This window comes from Elephas maximus, chromosome 11 (assembly GCF_024166365.1).
Source record: "Elephas maximus indicus isolate mEleMax1 chromosome 11, mEleMax1 primary haplotype, whole genome shotgun sequence".
Taxonomy (NCBI): Eukaryota; Metazoa; Chordata; class Mammalia; order Proboscidea; family Elephantidae; genus Elephas; species Elephas maximus.
Genome location: NC_064829.1, coordinates 99901656 through 99915029, shown reverse-complemented (window position 1 = coordinate 99915029; position 13374 = coordinate 99901656). Strand labels below are relative to the sequence as shown.

The 13374-nt window shown below is 52.6% G+C and overlaps 2 protein-coding genes across 7 annotated transcripts in view; one reads left to right on the top strand and one right to left on the bottom strand.

Annotated features, from left to right (window-relative positions):
* The window catches only part of ALDH16A1 (aldehyde dehydrogenase 16 family member A1), a 31868-nt gene extending 28567 nt beyond the window's left edge, over window positions 1–3301 (bottom strand). For both annotated transcript variants that reach the window (XM_049901749.1, XM_049901748.1), the window contains exon 1: window positions 3212–3301. In XM_049901749.1, the coding sequence (XP_049757706.1) occupies window positions 3212–3301 (90 nt within the window). The remainder of the gene's footprint in view (window positions 1–3211) is intronic.
* Window positions 2879–10331, top strand: PIH1D1 (PIH1 domain containing 1). 5 transcript variants are annotated; one of them, XM_049901771.1, is made up of 10 exons: window positions 2879–2996; window positions 4220–4326; window positions 4844–4910; window positions 5223–5402; window positions 6750–6811; window positions 6898–6979; window positions 7283–7427; window positions 7633–7708; window positions 9055–9198; window positions 9932–10331. In XM_049901771.1, exons 2-10 carry the CDS (start codon window positions 4237–4239, stop codon window positions 9998–10000), a joined length of 915 nt encoding a protein of 304 aa, XP_049757728.1. In that variant the 5' UTR covers window positions 2879–2996; window positions 4220–4236; the 3' UTR covers window positions 10001–10331. The 5 variants fall into 5 exon arrangements, with proteins under 5 accessions (XP_049757728.1, XP_049757726.1, XP_049757730.1 ...); XM_049901769.1 differs by having other exon boundaries at window positions 2880–2996; window positions 4233–4326; XM_049901773.1 differs by lacking the exon at window positions 2879–2996 and adding an exon at window positions 3286–3370 and having other exon boundaries at window positions 4233–4326.
* Window positions 10332–13374: the final 3043 nt, after the last annotated feature.

Here is a 13374-nt window from a genome sequence, read left to right as displayed (position 1 = left end):
GATCAGGAACCGATGGTACTGAAGGAAGAAGTCCAAGCTGCACTGAAGGCACTGGCAAAAAATAAGGCTCCAGGAATTGACAGAATACTAACTGAGATGTTTCAACAAACAGATGCAGTGCTGGAAGTGCTCACTTGTCTATGCCAAGAAATTTGGAAGACAGAGATCCTTATTTATATCCGTTCCACAGAAAGGTGATCCAACAGAGTGTGGAAATTATTGAACAATATTATTAGTATCACACACAGGTAACATTTTGCTGAAGATCATTCAAAGCCGATGGAGCAGTACATTGACAGGGAGCTGCCAGATATTCAAGCTGGATTCAGAAGAGAACGTGGAACAAGGCATATCACTGCTGATGTCAAGTGGATCCTGGCCGAAAGAAGAGAATATCAGAATGATGTTTGCCTGTGATTTATCGACCATGCAAAGGCATTCGACTGTGTGGATCATAACAAATTATGAATAACATTGCGAAGAATGGGAATTCCAGAACACTTACTTGTGCTCATGAGGAACCTATACTTAGACCAAGAGGCAGTCATTCGAACAGAACAAGGGGATACTGTGTGGTTTAAGGTCAAGAAAGGTGTGCATCAGGGTTGTATCCTTTCACCATACTTTCCAACTTGTGTGCTGAGCAAATAATCCAAGAAGCCGGATTATATGAATATGAATGGGGCATCAGGATTGCATGAAGACTCATTAACAACCTGTATTATGCGGATGACACAACCTTGCTTGCTGAAAGTGAAGAGGACTTGAAGCACTTACTGATGAAGATCAAAGACCACGGCCTTCAGTATGGATTACATTTCAACATAAAGAAAACAAAAATCCTCACAACTGGACCAATAAACAACATCATGATAAGCAGAGAAAAGATGGAAGTTGTCAAGGATTTTATTTTACTTGGATCCACAATCAATGCCCACGGAAGCAGCAGTCAAGAAATCAAATAACACATTGCACTGGGCAAATCCACTGCAAAAGATCTCTTTAAGGTATTATAAAGCAAAGATGACACTTTAAGGCCTAAGATGCGCCTGACCCAAACCATGGTGTTTTCAACTGTCTCATACGAATATAAAAGCTGGACAACGGATAAGGAAGACCTGAAGAAGAATCGATGCCTTTGAACTATGGCTGGCAAAGAATATTGAATATACCATGGACTGGCAAAACGAACAAATCTGTCTTGGAAGAAGTACAGGCAGGGTGCTACTTGGAAACAAGGATGGCAAGACTCTGTCTCATGTACTTTGGACATGTTATCAGGAGTGATCAGTCCCTAGAGAAGGACATCATGCTTAGTAGAGGGTCAGTGAAAAAGAGGAAGACCCTCTATGAGATGGACCGACACAGTGGCTCCAACAATGGGCTCAACCATAACAATTGTGAGGATGGCGCGGGACCAGGCAGTGTTTCATTCTGCTGTACATATGGTCACTGTGAGTCGAAACCGACTCGAGGGCATGTAACAACAAAAACAACCAACCTCCAGGTATGAAGATTCTTTGTACTCTGTCCCCAGACCCTCTTGTTGTCAGAGTCTACATTATACTTCTAGGCAATCTTATCACTCGCACTGGTCAATTACCCTTTTACACTGGCGACTCCCAGATCTCTGTGCGTAGTCCAATCACTGGTCTGAGGCACAGACCCACATTATCATTTGACTCCTGCACAAGGCCCAGGCCCCTCATACTCTCAACATTTCACTACTGAGCTCAGCATCTTTCCCTGCAAACCTGTTCCTCCTATACTCACCATCTGGGAAACAGTCACTCAGTCACAGGGCCAGACCTCAAGAACGGTCGTTTTCCCTTCAAATTCCCAAATCCTGTCTCCTGTATCTCTGCCTTACCCCTCCTCCTCTCCATGTTCATAACTGGGACCAGGCTCCCATTCCTCCCTCTCCCACTTGGACCATTGCTCTAGCCCTCTCCCCTGCCTCTACCTCTCCAGTCTATTCCCTATGTGGCCCCAGGAGCTTCTTTCCGACACCCAGAGCTGGCCCTATCCTTCTTCTGCTCACAACTTTCCCCTGGCTCCTCTCCCCCTCAAAAGATGCCCAAGTTTCTCACGTGTGGGTGGTGGGGGTCTCTGAGGGATCACCAAAGCTTAATGGGGAACTTTGAACACACAGCCTGACTCATAGAAAAACCAAAAAAAAAAACAAACCCAGTGCCGTCGAGTCGATTCCGACTCATAGCGATCCTATAGGACAGAGTAGAACCGCCCCATAGAGTTTCCAAGGAGCGCCGGGCGGATTCGAACTGCTCTTTGGTTAGCAGCCGTAGCACTTAACGACTACACCTCCAGGCTTTCCGACTCATAGAAAGCACCCATAAATATAGGCTATTATCACATCAGGAGTCCTTGGGTGATACAAACCATTAACATGCTCAGCTGCTAACCATCCTGAGGGACTTTTGGGAATTACAGAGAATTCGAGACACCCTACTTATTCACAGACACCCCGATGGGTTCGAGGGAACCCTGGGAGATTACAGGAGTCCCAGGGACGTTCTGAGGAACCCCGGGGGATCACGGGAGAGTCATGAAGAATTTATAGGGCAGTGAAGTATCAAGAGAAGTTCTGAGGTGGCCCTGAGGGATCGTGTGAGTTCCATGTATTCTGGGGGAGCCATAGGTAATTTCAGAAAGTTTTGATATATTCTAGGACTCTGAGGGTTCCCTGAAATTATAGGGGCCCCACAAGTACCGGGGGGCCCTATGGGATCACAGGAGCTCCACGGAAATTTTGAGGGTCTCCAGTGAGCACTGCCACAGGAATTCTAAGGTGCCACGGGGGATCACGGAAATTATACCCTAAGGAATCATGGGTAGTACGAGGGTTCCGAGGGGACAACGGAAGCTCCACAGAAATTCCGAGTCTCCGGGGATCACGGGAGGTTCTGAGGAAGCCCTGAGGAACAGGGGCGTCCAGAGGCCCCTGGGCAGCCCCACTTAGGATCGTGGCCAGCAAGGTACTAAGGCTCCCGGGAATAGACTAACGGGCTAAAACGAGCAGCCGCGAAGGATCACGGGAACGGTCCTCCAGGGGTTGGTCTAAGGGGTGGCGGGAATCACGGGAGCCGAGAGGGGCTGATCTCCCGCAGTGGCTCAGGGGAGTCCGCGAGCAAAACGAGTCCGGGGAAGTCGGGGAGTGGGGTGGGCAGCGCTGGCCCGGGCAGTCCCTCACCAGTGCGCATGCATGGCTCTCAGGCACCGGTCCGTACTCCATCGTGGTAAAGATCTCTCGGGTTTTGGGCCCCGCGCGCGTCGCAGCCATCACTCGCCCAGACCGCTTTCCACAAAGGACTGCGGGGCACTCTCCCCAGGGAAAACCTGAGGTCCAAAAGTAAGCACTGCCCTCTCCACCCAAAGGGTCTAGACCAAGAAGGGGTTGGAGCTACGGTTGATAACGTGGATCCCGCCCATTTCCCCGCCTTGGGATCTATGAGCCTCACCTATTGGCCTTCGCTGGGACTGTAGCTTAGAGCATGCGTACTTCTCCAGACGGGGTAAGGGGTGGTGGTGCAGGAGATCGGAATTGTGGGTCACCTGCAAATATGAAGGTTGCCGGTTTAGAAGAGTGGTCCTATTTATGTGTCTTCTTGCCACCCTGCTTACATTGTTGACAGGAAGTGCAACTTTTAGTCCGAAATACATCTAGTAGGGAACTGAATCTAGCTCTGGGAAGAATAGTTCACCGTAGCTAACCTAACTGTACAGAACCTGGCCGGAAGTGGTTGCCGGGAAGAGCAGGAAGTGTGGCTTTCTTTAGAGACAGGAAGTGTGGCATTTGCCTATATGATCATTTATAAACGAGGCCGGCGGGGCTCAGGTTTCGTTTTTGATTGGTCGAAGCGGCATCTGTGGCTTCAGTCTTTAAACATGATTGGCCGGTAATAGACGGCTCTTGCTGGATTGAGAATGAGCGTGTGGGCAGTCGGAAGTGTGTCACCCTCAAGTACCATGGTCACACAGAAACCGGAAGTGTGGCGTTGCTTATACATTTAGAACTTAAGGCCAGGAGTATTTCCAGAGATGTTGGTTCCTAACTGATTTAAAGACGATGGCTAGTCTGGAATGAAACTGTAGTCTCAGACCAGATTCTTAGATTTTCGGCCAGAATTGTAGTTGTCGGGAGTCAGTTAAGGAGTTGGCAGTGGGGCCCGGGGAAGTTTCCTCCACGTCAGGCGCCTAGGTCTCTTTCCCAGGAACATGGCGGACTCGAAGCTGCTAGTGCCCGAGCTAAGCGAGACAGAGACGATGGGCCCTGAGGAGGCGCGCTTCGAGGAGCTGCTCCTGCAGGTGCGGACTGACCAGACTCCTCGGTACCTGGATGTTCGGGAATTGTTTGTGCACAGAGATAGCACTACAGTTCCCAGAATGCACTGAGGCGGCAACAGCGCTTACGGGAATTGTAGTTGTCTGGCCCCAAGTCTTGGTGAGCCCTGTTTGCTCAATGGTTAAGAGCTTGGCTGCTAACCAAAGGTCAGCAAAATCGAGTTCACCAGCTGCTCTTTGAAAATCTATGGGGCAGTTCTACTCTGTCCTATAGGTTTGCTCTGAGTTGGAATCGACTCCATGGCAACAGGTTTGATTTTGGGGGGGGGGGGCCCAAGTTTGCCAGGCTGTGGCAGAAATGGTAGTGGGGTTAATGTTTGTGTTCTTCTGGGTCCTCAAAGGAGGAGGGGCACCTAGTATGTCTTACTCTCCATGTTATCCACAGCTCTTGTGCATAACAGTTGCTCAGTAAACATTTGAGGGGCAGATGAGGGTTCTGAGGGTACAGACTCCAAGCCTGGAGGTTGTTTCCTTCACACAGGCCTCCAAGGAGCTCCAGCAAGCCCAGACAACCAGACCAGAATCTACACAGATCCAACCTCAGCCTGGTGAGAAAGACGGAAACCCAGAGACAGCGGGCTAGAGTCCCAGAGAGGGAAAGACAGAGACTCAGAAGGGACAGGGAACACAAAAAGAGGAGGGAGGAAAGAGACACACCAAGTGCGGGTGGAAGTGACAGTGGCCAGAGATCTGAGGAGAGGAGGGAAGGGATAGATTAAGGGGAGAAAGATCTGGGTGGGGGTGGGGGAACACCCGGCAGGAGGGAAAACAAAGACCCAAAGAGGGAGAAGGACTGAGACTGTAAAGGAGAATGAGACCTGTTCTGAGACAGATGGGCAGGAGAAAGCTACTCCCACCAGGTTTCTGCATAAAGACCAGCTCATCAGAAGGGAAGGTTTTCATCAATATCTGCCACTCGCCCTCCATCCCGCCCCCGGCTGACGTGACTGAGGATGAGCTGCTTCAAATGCTGGAGGAGGACCAAGCTGGGTTCCGCATTCCCATGAGTCTGGGGGAGCCTCATGCCGAACTGGATGCAAGTCAGTGTGCTTAGGGGACCCAGGTGTCCAGGCCCTCTCCTTTCCCAGGACCCCAGGAGACTAGGCCCCTCTTCCCTCCTTCCCCAGGATCCAGAAGTTTAGGCCCCCGTTGCCTTCCCTAGACCCAGGGGTCTAGGGCTACAGATCCTCCTCTCTTAGACCCAGGAGTCCAGGCCCCTGTCCCCTCCTTCCCCAGGGGTCCAGGGTCCCCATCCGCCTCCTCCCTCAGACCCAGAAGTCTGGGCCCCAGCCCCCTCTTCCCTTAAACTCAGTAGTCCTGGCCCTGCCAATGGCACCCTTAGACCCAGAAATCCGGATCTCCAGCCCTCTACTCTGTCAGATCCAGGAGACTCTCCCCTACCCTGCTCTTTGTCCCTGTGGCATTTCCATAGTTTCTTGGGCACCCTGCCCCGGCCAGGCTGGCCCTGCCCCTGCCCCACTCCATGGTGGAGAGGGCTGGCAGGGGGCTCTGTGCTCATCTGTGGATCTCCTGGCTCTAGTCCAGGCCCAGCCTCACTCATTCATCTCTGTTTTTTCCACTGCCTGTTCTCTTCAGCCTCCAGCCCTGCCTTTGTCCCCTCTTGCATTTCTCTTTGTTTTTTTCAATTCACACGTGTTGCCTGAAGCCTCCTGGGGACCCAGCTTTGTGCAGCACCCTGAGGAGCAGAAACTTATCAGACCCAGCTCCTGCCCTTGAGAAACTCCTGGTCTTGGGTGGGGACAAAGGGGACAGGTACAGTTTCAATACGGTGTGATATGTGCTGCACTGGAGGGGTGCCCAGTACAGCCCAGAGGAGACTGTCCACCTGCACCAAGGGGGCAGGGGAAGCTTCCTGGAGGAGGAGGTGCCGAATATAAGGTTTGAAAGATACGGAGGAGTTAATCCAGCAGAGACAGAAGAGGGTTCCAAGCAGAGGGGCCCAGAGGCCAGAAAGAATGATTGGATTGGATCAGCCAGTGATTAGAGTGATTGGAAAAAATTTAAAGGGACGGGGTCGGCAAAGGAGAAATGGGCTTCTCACCGAGGGGTGGCAGGGGCCAGGCCGAGGGCCTTGGACCTTACCTGGGGGCACTGGAGAGCCATGGGAGATCTGTGAGTAGGGCAGGGGTGGGGTCAGCTCCAGGCATATAGTGAGTGGGGAAAGACCAGAGCGGGAGAGATGGGCCGGGAAGGAGACTGGGCTGAGAGTCCAGGCTGGAGAGGGAGGACCTGTCTTGAGAGCTCGCCTCCTTATCTGCGCTGCGTCTCTGTGGTTCCTGTGGTTGCTGACCCTGAATGTTTTTTTTGTCTGTGTCTGGCTTCCCGCGGAGGGCTAGGGGGGTCTGACCCCGTTTTTCTCCCTGCAGAAGGCCAAGGCTGCACTGCCTACGACGTGGCCGTGAACAGTGACTTCTACCGGAGGATGCAGGTTAGGGGCGGGGCTGTGGGGGGACAGAACCTTTCTTTCCAATACCCAGCACCCCCCAATCTGCCCCCTCTCCCTTTCTCTTCTAGAACAGCGACTTCTTGCGGGAGCTTGTGGTCACCATTGCCAGGGAGGGTCTTGAGGACAAATACAGCTTGCAGCTGAATCCCGGTGAGGGGCGGGCCTGGGAGAGTAGGTGGAGCCAGGAGCAGGTGGGGGCAACCCTTGAGAGGCGGGGCTTCCCTAGGAGTGCTGGGAGGCGGAGTTAGGCTTGGAAGTCAGAAAGGGGCGGGGTCTGGGCGGCCTAGGATGGGTGGGGTCTAGGAAGTGGATTTGATTGGGGAAAACCCTTCTATAGGCGGGGCTAAGGTGGGCGGGCTACGGGGTGTGGTCAGACCTCTGGCCTCCAGGGAAAGGACCCCGAGGGAGCAAATGGAACCCTGACAGGGCGACCATTGACCCTGACTCCCCCAGAATGGCGCATATTGAAGAATCGGCCTTTCCTGGGCTCCATTTCCCAGCAGAACATCCGCTCCCAGCAACGTCCTCGGATCCAGGAGCTGGGGAATCTGCCCACGACGGGATACCGGGCTACTGAGCCTGGGTGGGCCGGCAATGGGTGGGTCTCTGCCCAAGGTGTTCCTGAATCCCTCTCGCATTCTCCCTTCCCACACTGCATCCTCGGAACTGCCAGGGGCTCTGGGAGGCTTTCTGAGGCATCAGGGGAAGGCAGGGAACCGTAGGGGGCAGAGGGATTAGCTCGAGGGATAGCTCGGGTAAAGATCTGGCGGCTCTCCTGAATTCTGAGTCTTGTTCCTCTCCAGCCCAGAGAAGCCTCGCCTAAACCTCTGGCTGGAAGCACCTGACCTCCTCTTGGCTGAAATTGACCTCCCCAAGCTGGTGAGTACATGCATGAGAAGTGCAGGAGCATGGGGTCTGGGGGTTGGGGGTCTCTGAAGGGGAGTAGGGGGGCGGCTTTCGCTGGACCTGGGCTGTGCAGCTTCCTCACTGGCTTATCTTAGTTAACCGTTGTGGTGTTGTTAGGTGCCATGGAGTCTGTGGGAAGGTCCTTGTCTTTTCATCTTTTGCTCCTCGCTTTCTTGCCCATCTTCCTGTGGCCTGGCATCTATCTTCCCCAGTCTATGCTTGCTTGCTTGGTTAGTTCTCAGTCTGCTCTTTTAGATCACAAAAGAGATTGACTTCAAACACATCCTACACTAATTAACATAACAAAGAAAACCCATTCACACATGGGATTATAACCACAGGTATAGGGGTTAGGATTTGCAATACATATTTTTGGAGGATGCAATTTAGTGCATAATACTCTGTGAGCCCTGTGAGCCTGCTTCCTCTGCACCTGGGACTACAGGACACACTTCTTAGTGCTGACCACACCCCTTGATGCCTTGGGGACTGGTACTGCCCAATTCAGTCATGGCCAAGGAAGCAGAGGAAGCATCGCCAGAACAGATCTTAATTTTTAAAGTTATGGTGAACGTGGATTCTTACAATCCTGCCAATAATCCAGTCTCACCCCTCAGGCTCCTGAAAAGGCTCACTGCGCCTCTTCTGAGTCTCCATTCCAGGGCTTTGTCCTGTAATTTTTCCTGTTCTGGGTGCCCTGCCAAATCTCCCAAATTGTAAAATTTTGGGTCTGTACCTGTTTTGCTTCATCGGTCATGATCGAACTGGTTTGAACCAGTCTGAAGCCCTGATGGAGACCTATAATTACCATCTCCCACCTTCTTCCTGGGAGACTAGACTTTTTTCTTTTTCTATAAAATTTTTATTGTGCTTTAAGTGAAAGTTTATAAATCAAGTCAGTTTCTCATACAACAATTTATATACACCTTGCTGTATACTCCTAGTTATTCTCCCCCTAATGAGACAGCACACTCCTTCTCTCCACCCTGTATTCCCCCTGTCCGTCCAGCCGTCTGCCTTCTCATTTCACCTCCAGACAGGAGCTGCCCACATAATCTCATGTGTCTACTTGATCCAAGAACCTCACTTCTTACCAGTATCATTTTCTATCCTGTAGTCCAGTCTAATCCCTGTCTGAAGAGTTGGCTTTGGGAATGGTTCCTGTCTTGGGCTAACAGAAGGTCTGGGGACCATGACCTCTGGGGTCCTTCGAGACTAGACCTTTTGAAATATAGTATTCCAATACTGGAGGCTGCTCTGCCTGTCCATGTTATCGTTGTCCTGGTGCTGGGAGGGGGCTGATCCCACCACATCCCCAGGATGGAGCCATGGGGCTGTCTCTGGAGCTCGGGGAGAACCGCCTGGTGATGGAGGGCCCCCAGCAGCTATACCACCTGGATGCCTGCATCCCCCTGCGAATCAATGCTGATGAGAGCAAGGCTGCCTTCCACAGGAAGAGAAAGGTACCTGGGGGGGTCTAAGGAGGGGAGGGGTGGTACTGGGTAGGGCAGGGGCCCAGATTCCTGGGTCTGAGGGAGTGGGGGGCTGGGGGCTGAGACTCCTAGGCCCCAAGTCTTCACCCCTGCCCTCTCTTTTTACAGCAATTGATGGTGGCGATGCCTCTCCTATTGGTGCCTTCTTAATCTTGATGTTTTCTTGTGCTTGCAAGAGCGGAGGAGGAGAGGCTGATGGCTTCTTTAAAATAAATTGAAATAAAAGATATTTGCCTTTGTTCTGTCTCTGGCTAGAAATAAATAGGGTGGCAGGCAAGAAGGACGTTGGGCTGTGGCCCTAAAATGCTGCAGAGTCCCTGGTCCCAGCTTAGAACTGGGCCTCTCCTGCCTAGACCCTCACACTAGCCTCTTCCCTGGCCTCCCAGCCTCCAGTCTCTCTCCTCCAGTTAGTCCCCCTCATAACCTGCCCCTCTCCTGGTCACGGCCCTTCTTTGGCTCCCCAGTGCCCCCCAGGAGAAGGTCCAAGCTCCTCAGCCTGGCACTGAAGGCCCTGGGGTCTGGCCCCTTCCATCCTCATTTTTCTCCTCCTCATTCTGAACTTTGGAGAATGTCCTGGCTACACCCATTTTTCTGTACCTTTTCACATTATTTGTTTTTCCCTCTTAGTGTCCTCTTGTGGTGGGATGGATCACTTTTGTGTGGCCATTCTTGCCATGGTCTTGTAACTCCCACTTAATTGTAGGACTGTGCAAATAGAGTGATTCTAGCCCACCAAGGAGATTGGTCAGTTTTGCCATCCCACTGGGCTTGAGGAGAGCCACCCCGGAGGTGGGAAAGAGAAGATCCCACCACCACCAAGGAAGAAGGGCCAGTGTGTCCTTTGGACTCAGGATCCCTGCACTGAGAAGCTCCTAGAACCAGGAGACAGAAAAAAAAGCTGAAGGTAGCAGAGACCCAGCAGCAGGAGACAGCGTGGTGGGCTTCCTGGCCCACAGAGAGAGAAAGCGGAGTGCCTTTGGGCAGAGACAGGGCCAGGGAAAGGCATTCTTGTGAGCACAGCTGGGAAGAGGCTGTCCTGATGGAAGAACTGTATTCAGAGTGTTCCTGAACCTGAGTCGTAACTCTTACTTCCCTAATAAACCCCATAATCATGAGTATTGTCTGTGAGTTCTGTGTGGCCATTGCAATGAACTACTGAACCCGGTAGAGAAGTAGAGAGTGCTATGGGAAGGACTGACTGTGTCAGAATTGGTAAAGATGGTGGAGAGAAGGCATGTCTGACCTTGGCCTCATAAGAATCAGCCTTGGGCTGTTGATCTTGATTCTCCTTCCCTCTTGCAAAGTTAGAAGAGGTCAGACAGGGCCCCCATGTCATTCTTAAACCTCTACACCACCCATCTGTCAGTTTATCATACTGTGGTGGCTTACATGTTGCTATGATGCTGGAAGTTATGCCACTGGTATTTCAAATACCAGCTAGGTCACACATGGTGGACAGGTTTCAGCAGAGCCTATAGACAGACCAAGAAGAAAGGCCAGGCAGTCTACTTCCAAAAATTAACCAACGAAAACCCTGTAGATCACAATGGAATATTATCTGATACAGTGCTGGAAGATGAGCCCCCCAGGTTAGAAGGCACTCAAAATGCACAGTGGCTGCAAAAATTGACTTGAGCACACCAACAATTGTGAGAAAGAACAATTGGGAAGATGGTTCTTTTGTACATGGGGCTGTGGTGAGTCAGAGTTGGAGCCGCTAGATGGCAACCAACAACAACCAGGTATCCTCTTCCCCATTACATCCACCCAGGAAATTTCTAATTGCTTTCAGTTCTTGTGTGGAAGTCACCTGGCCATTATCTCTAGCCTCCCCTCCTTGTCACCCTGACAAAATTCCTGTTCCTGGAATCCTGCTCCACACCACAATCACACCAAACTTTCTAGGGCCTTAGGCCACCAGGCTTTTCTCATGTCTTGACCTTTGCACCTGCTGTTTCCTCTGCTGGGAACACTTTTCACCTATTAAGCCCCTCCTCCCCCCCTCCCCGCCCTTTTTTATTGAGCTTTTTCCTTGGCAGCTTTGCAAATTTTAAGCTTTTGCTGATCTTGGCTGGGTTAGAATTCTCCTCTGGGGGGTCCTCCAATGCCCAATATTACCCCGCATTATATTTCCCAAGGTGTGACAATGCCTGGCTTGTAGTAAAAAAAAAAAAAAAGTTGCTGCGAAGCAAATTTCAACCTATTGTGACCCCATGTGCGTCAGAGTAGAACTGTACCCATAGGATTTTCATACTGTCACCTTTGGCAGCAGATTACCCGGGCTTTCTGCCGAGCAGTCTCTGGGTGGGTTCGAACTCCCAATCTTTCAGTTAGCCCTAAACCCATTGATCCCCGCAGGGACTCCGTTATTTGTTGAGTCACTGAATGATTCCCAACCCCCATGAGTCCTAGGAGGGTAAGTAAATGGCGTCTCATACTTGGAGGAACGGCAAAGAGGCCAGTGTGGCTGGAACAGAGTGAGAGAAGGAGTAGATGGGGAAGAATTCGAAAAGGGGTCGGTGACTTAAGGTAGGGTCTTGTGGTTCGCAAGCGGCTGTGGCCGCCAGAGGGCGGAACGTGGGCTCCGGACGTTGTCCTAGAGAGTGTGAACTACAACTCCCAGAGGCCCTCGGAGTAGGCAGCCCACCCGATGCAGGCGGTGAGGTCCAGCGGACGCTGGGACTTGTAGTTTGCTTGGACCCTCCGTGGGAGGCTAAGAAACAGAGCTTAAAAAAGTACCGAGCTGGGACCTTCCAGCCGCACTTGTCTCCATGGTGACGGTTCCGGCGGAGGCCCAGGATTTGGCAGGAGCAGGGTCCCCTCCCCACTTCCTCCTCTTCACCATCTGCTCCACCCTCACACCTGTCCCAGAGCCGCGGCCACCGCCTCCGCACCGAGGCCCGGGACGCTGCCGCCACAAGGTGGCGCGTGAGGAAGGCTCTGCGGCTTCTCCATAGATCCAGGAGTCCAGGCCCGCAGCCTCCTCCTCTCTCAGACCCAAGAGTACCGGTCTTTGGCCCCCTCCTCCCTCAGACGCAGGCAGCGGGACCCCCAGCTCCTTCCTCCCTCGGACCCAGGAGCCCGGGTCCCCGGCCCCCTCCTAACCTTAGTCCTAGGGGATCCAGGTCCGCAGCTGCCTCCTCCCTGGGATCCCGGGGTTTTCTCCAACCAAGTTTTGAGACCCGAGGAAACCAGGCTGGAGCCAAGAGTCCCCCGCAGTCAGTCGCTGCCCGGCCACCCTGTCTGTGGCGCCCGCCAGCCGCGCTGTCTGCTCCTCCCACCCTTTCGCGGGCTTGTGCCACATCATGAAAATTTAATCCCAGATGCACTTGCAGCCCGACTTGGGCTGATTCTAGAGTGTGGGGGGGGGTCAGCGTCAGGGGAAGTGTTGGTCTGGAAAAAGGGGCGGGGTAGGACCTGTCTGCAGGGCAGAGGACCAGGGGAGAGTCCAAGATCAACCCCAGAGGGGCGGGGCTGCGAGTCAGGGGTGGGACAGAACGAATGGGCCGGGACAGAACTCAGGGGCGGGGCTAAATTCAGAGGGTGGGGACAGATCCGAAGGGGAGGGGGCAGCTTTTAAAAAGAAAAAAAAAAAAATTTTTTTAGGTGGGGATAAATCCTAGGGGGCGGGGCAGCTCTCAGGAGGCGGAGACAGATCCCAAGGGGCGGGACAGAATTCAGAGAGTGTAACAGATTCTAGGGCGCATGCCGCACAGATTCCAGAGAGAGCAGGAAACTATGGGGTTGGCACCTGGACGGGATATAGCTGTAGGGAATGGAACTCAGAGGAGGAGGGAAACCGAGGTGGGGGACGAAACTCAGGGAGAGAAGGAACTGGGACCTCCGTTGGCGCCCAGAGGAGAACTAGAACTGGGAGCGGGGTGGAATTAAAAAGGGGAAAGATGAAACTCATAAAGGGATGAATCTCAGAGAGAAGAGACTGGGCGGGGGAAGGAACAAAGGAGGGATCACGGGTGGGTCAAGCTAGGTGTTGGAATTCAGGGAGGAACGAACTCAGAAGATCGGAACTGAGGATGACGGGTGGATAGGGAATTCAGGGGGGAGCCATTCCAGGGGGAAGGTGGAACTGTCGGGTCCAGAATTTAGGAGGGGTAGGAATGGGATGGGACGCAGAAGACGGAAACG

Excerpts from the sequence above, each read along its gene's own strand:
- PIH1D1 (XM_049901771.1), top strand. The coding sequence starts at position 4,237 with ATGGCGGACTCGAAGCTGCTAGTGCCCGAGCTAAGCGAGACAGAGACG. Across the intron at positions 4,911-5,222 it reads ACAGATCCAACCTCAGCCTG|GTTTCTGCATAAAGACCAGC; the intron begins GTGAGAAAGACG and ends TACTCCCACCAG. Across the intron at positions 7,709-9,054 it reads AAATTGACCTCCCCAAGCTG|GATGGAGCCATGGGGCTGTC; the intron begins GTGAGTACATGC and ends CCACATCCCCAG.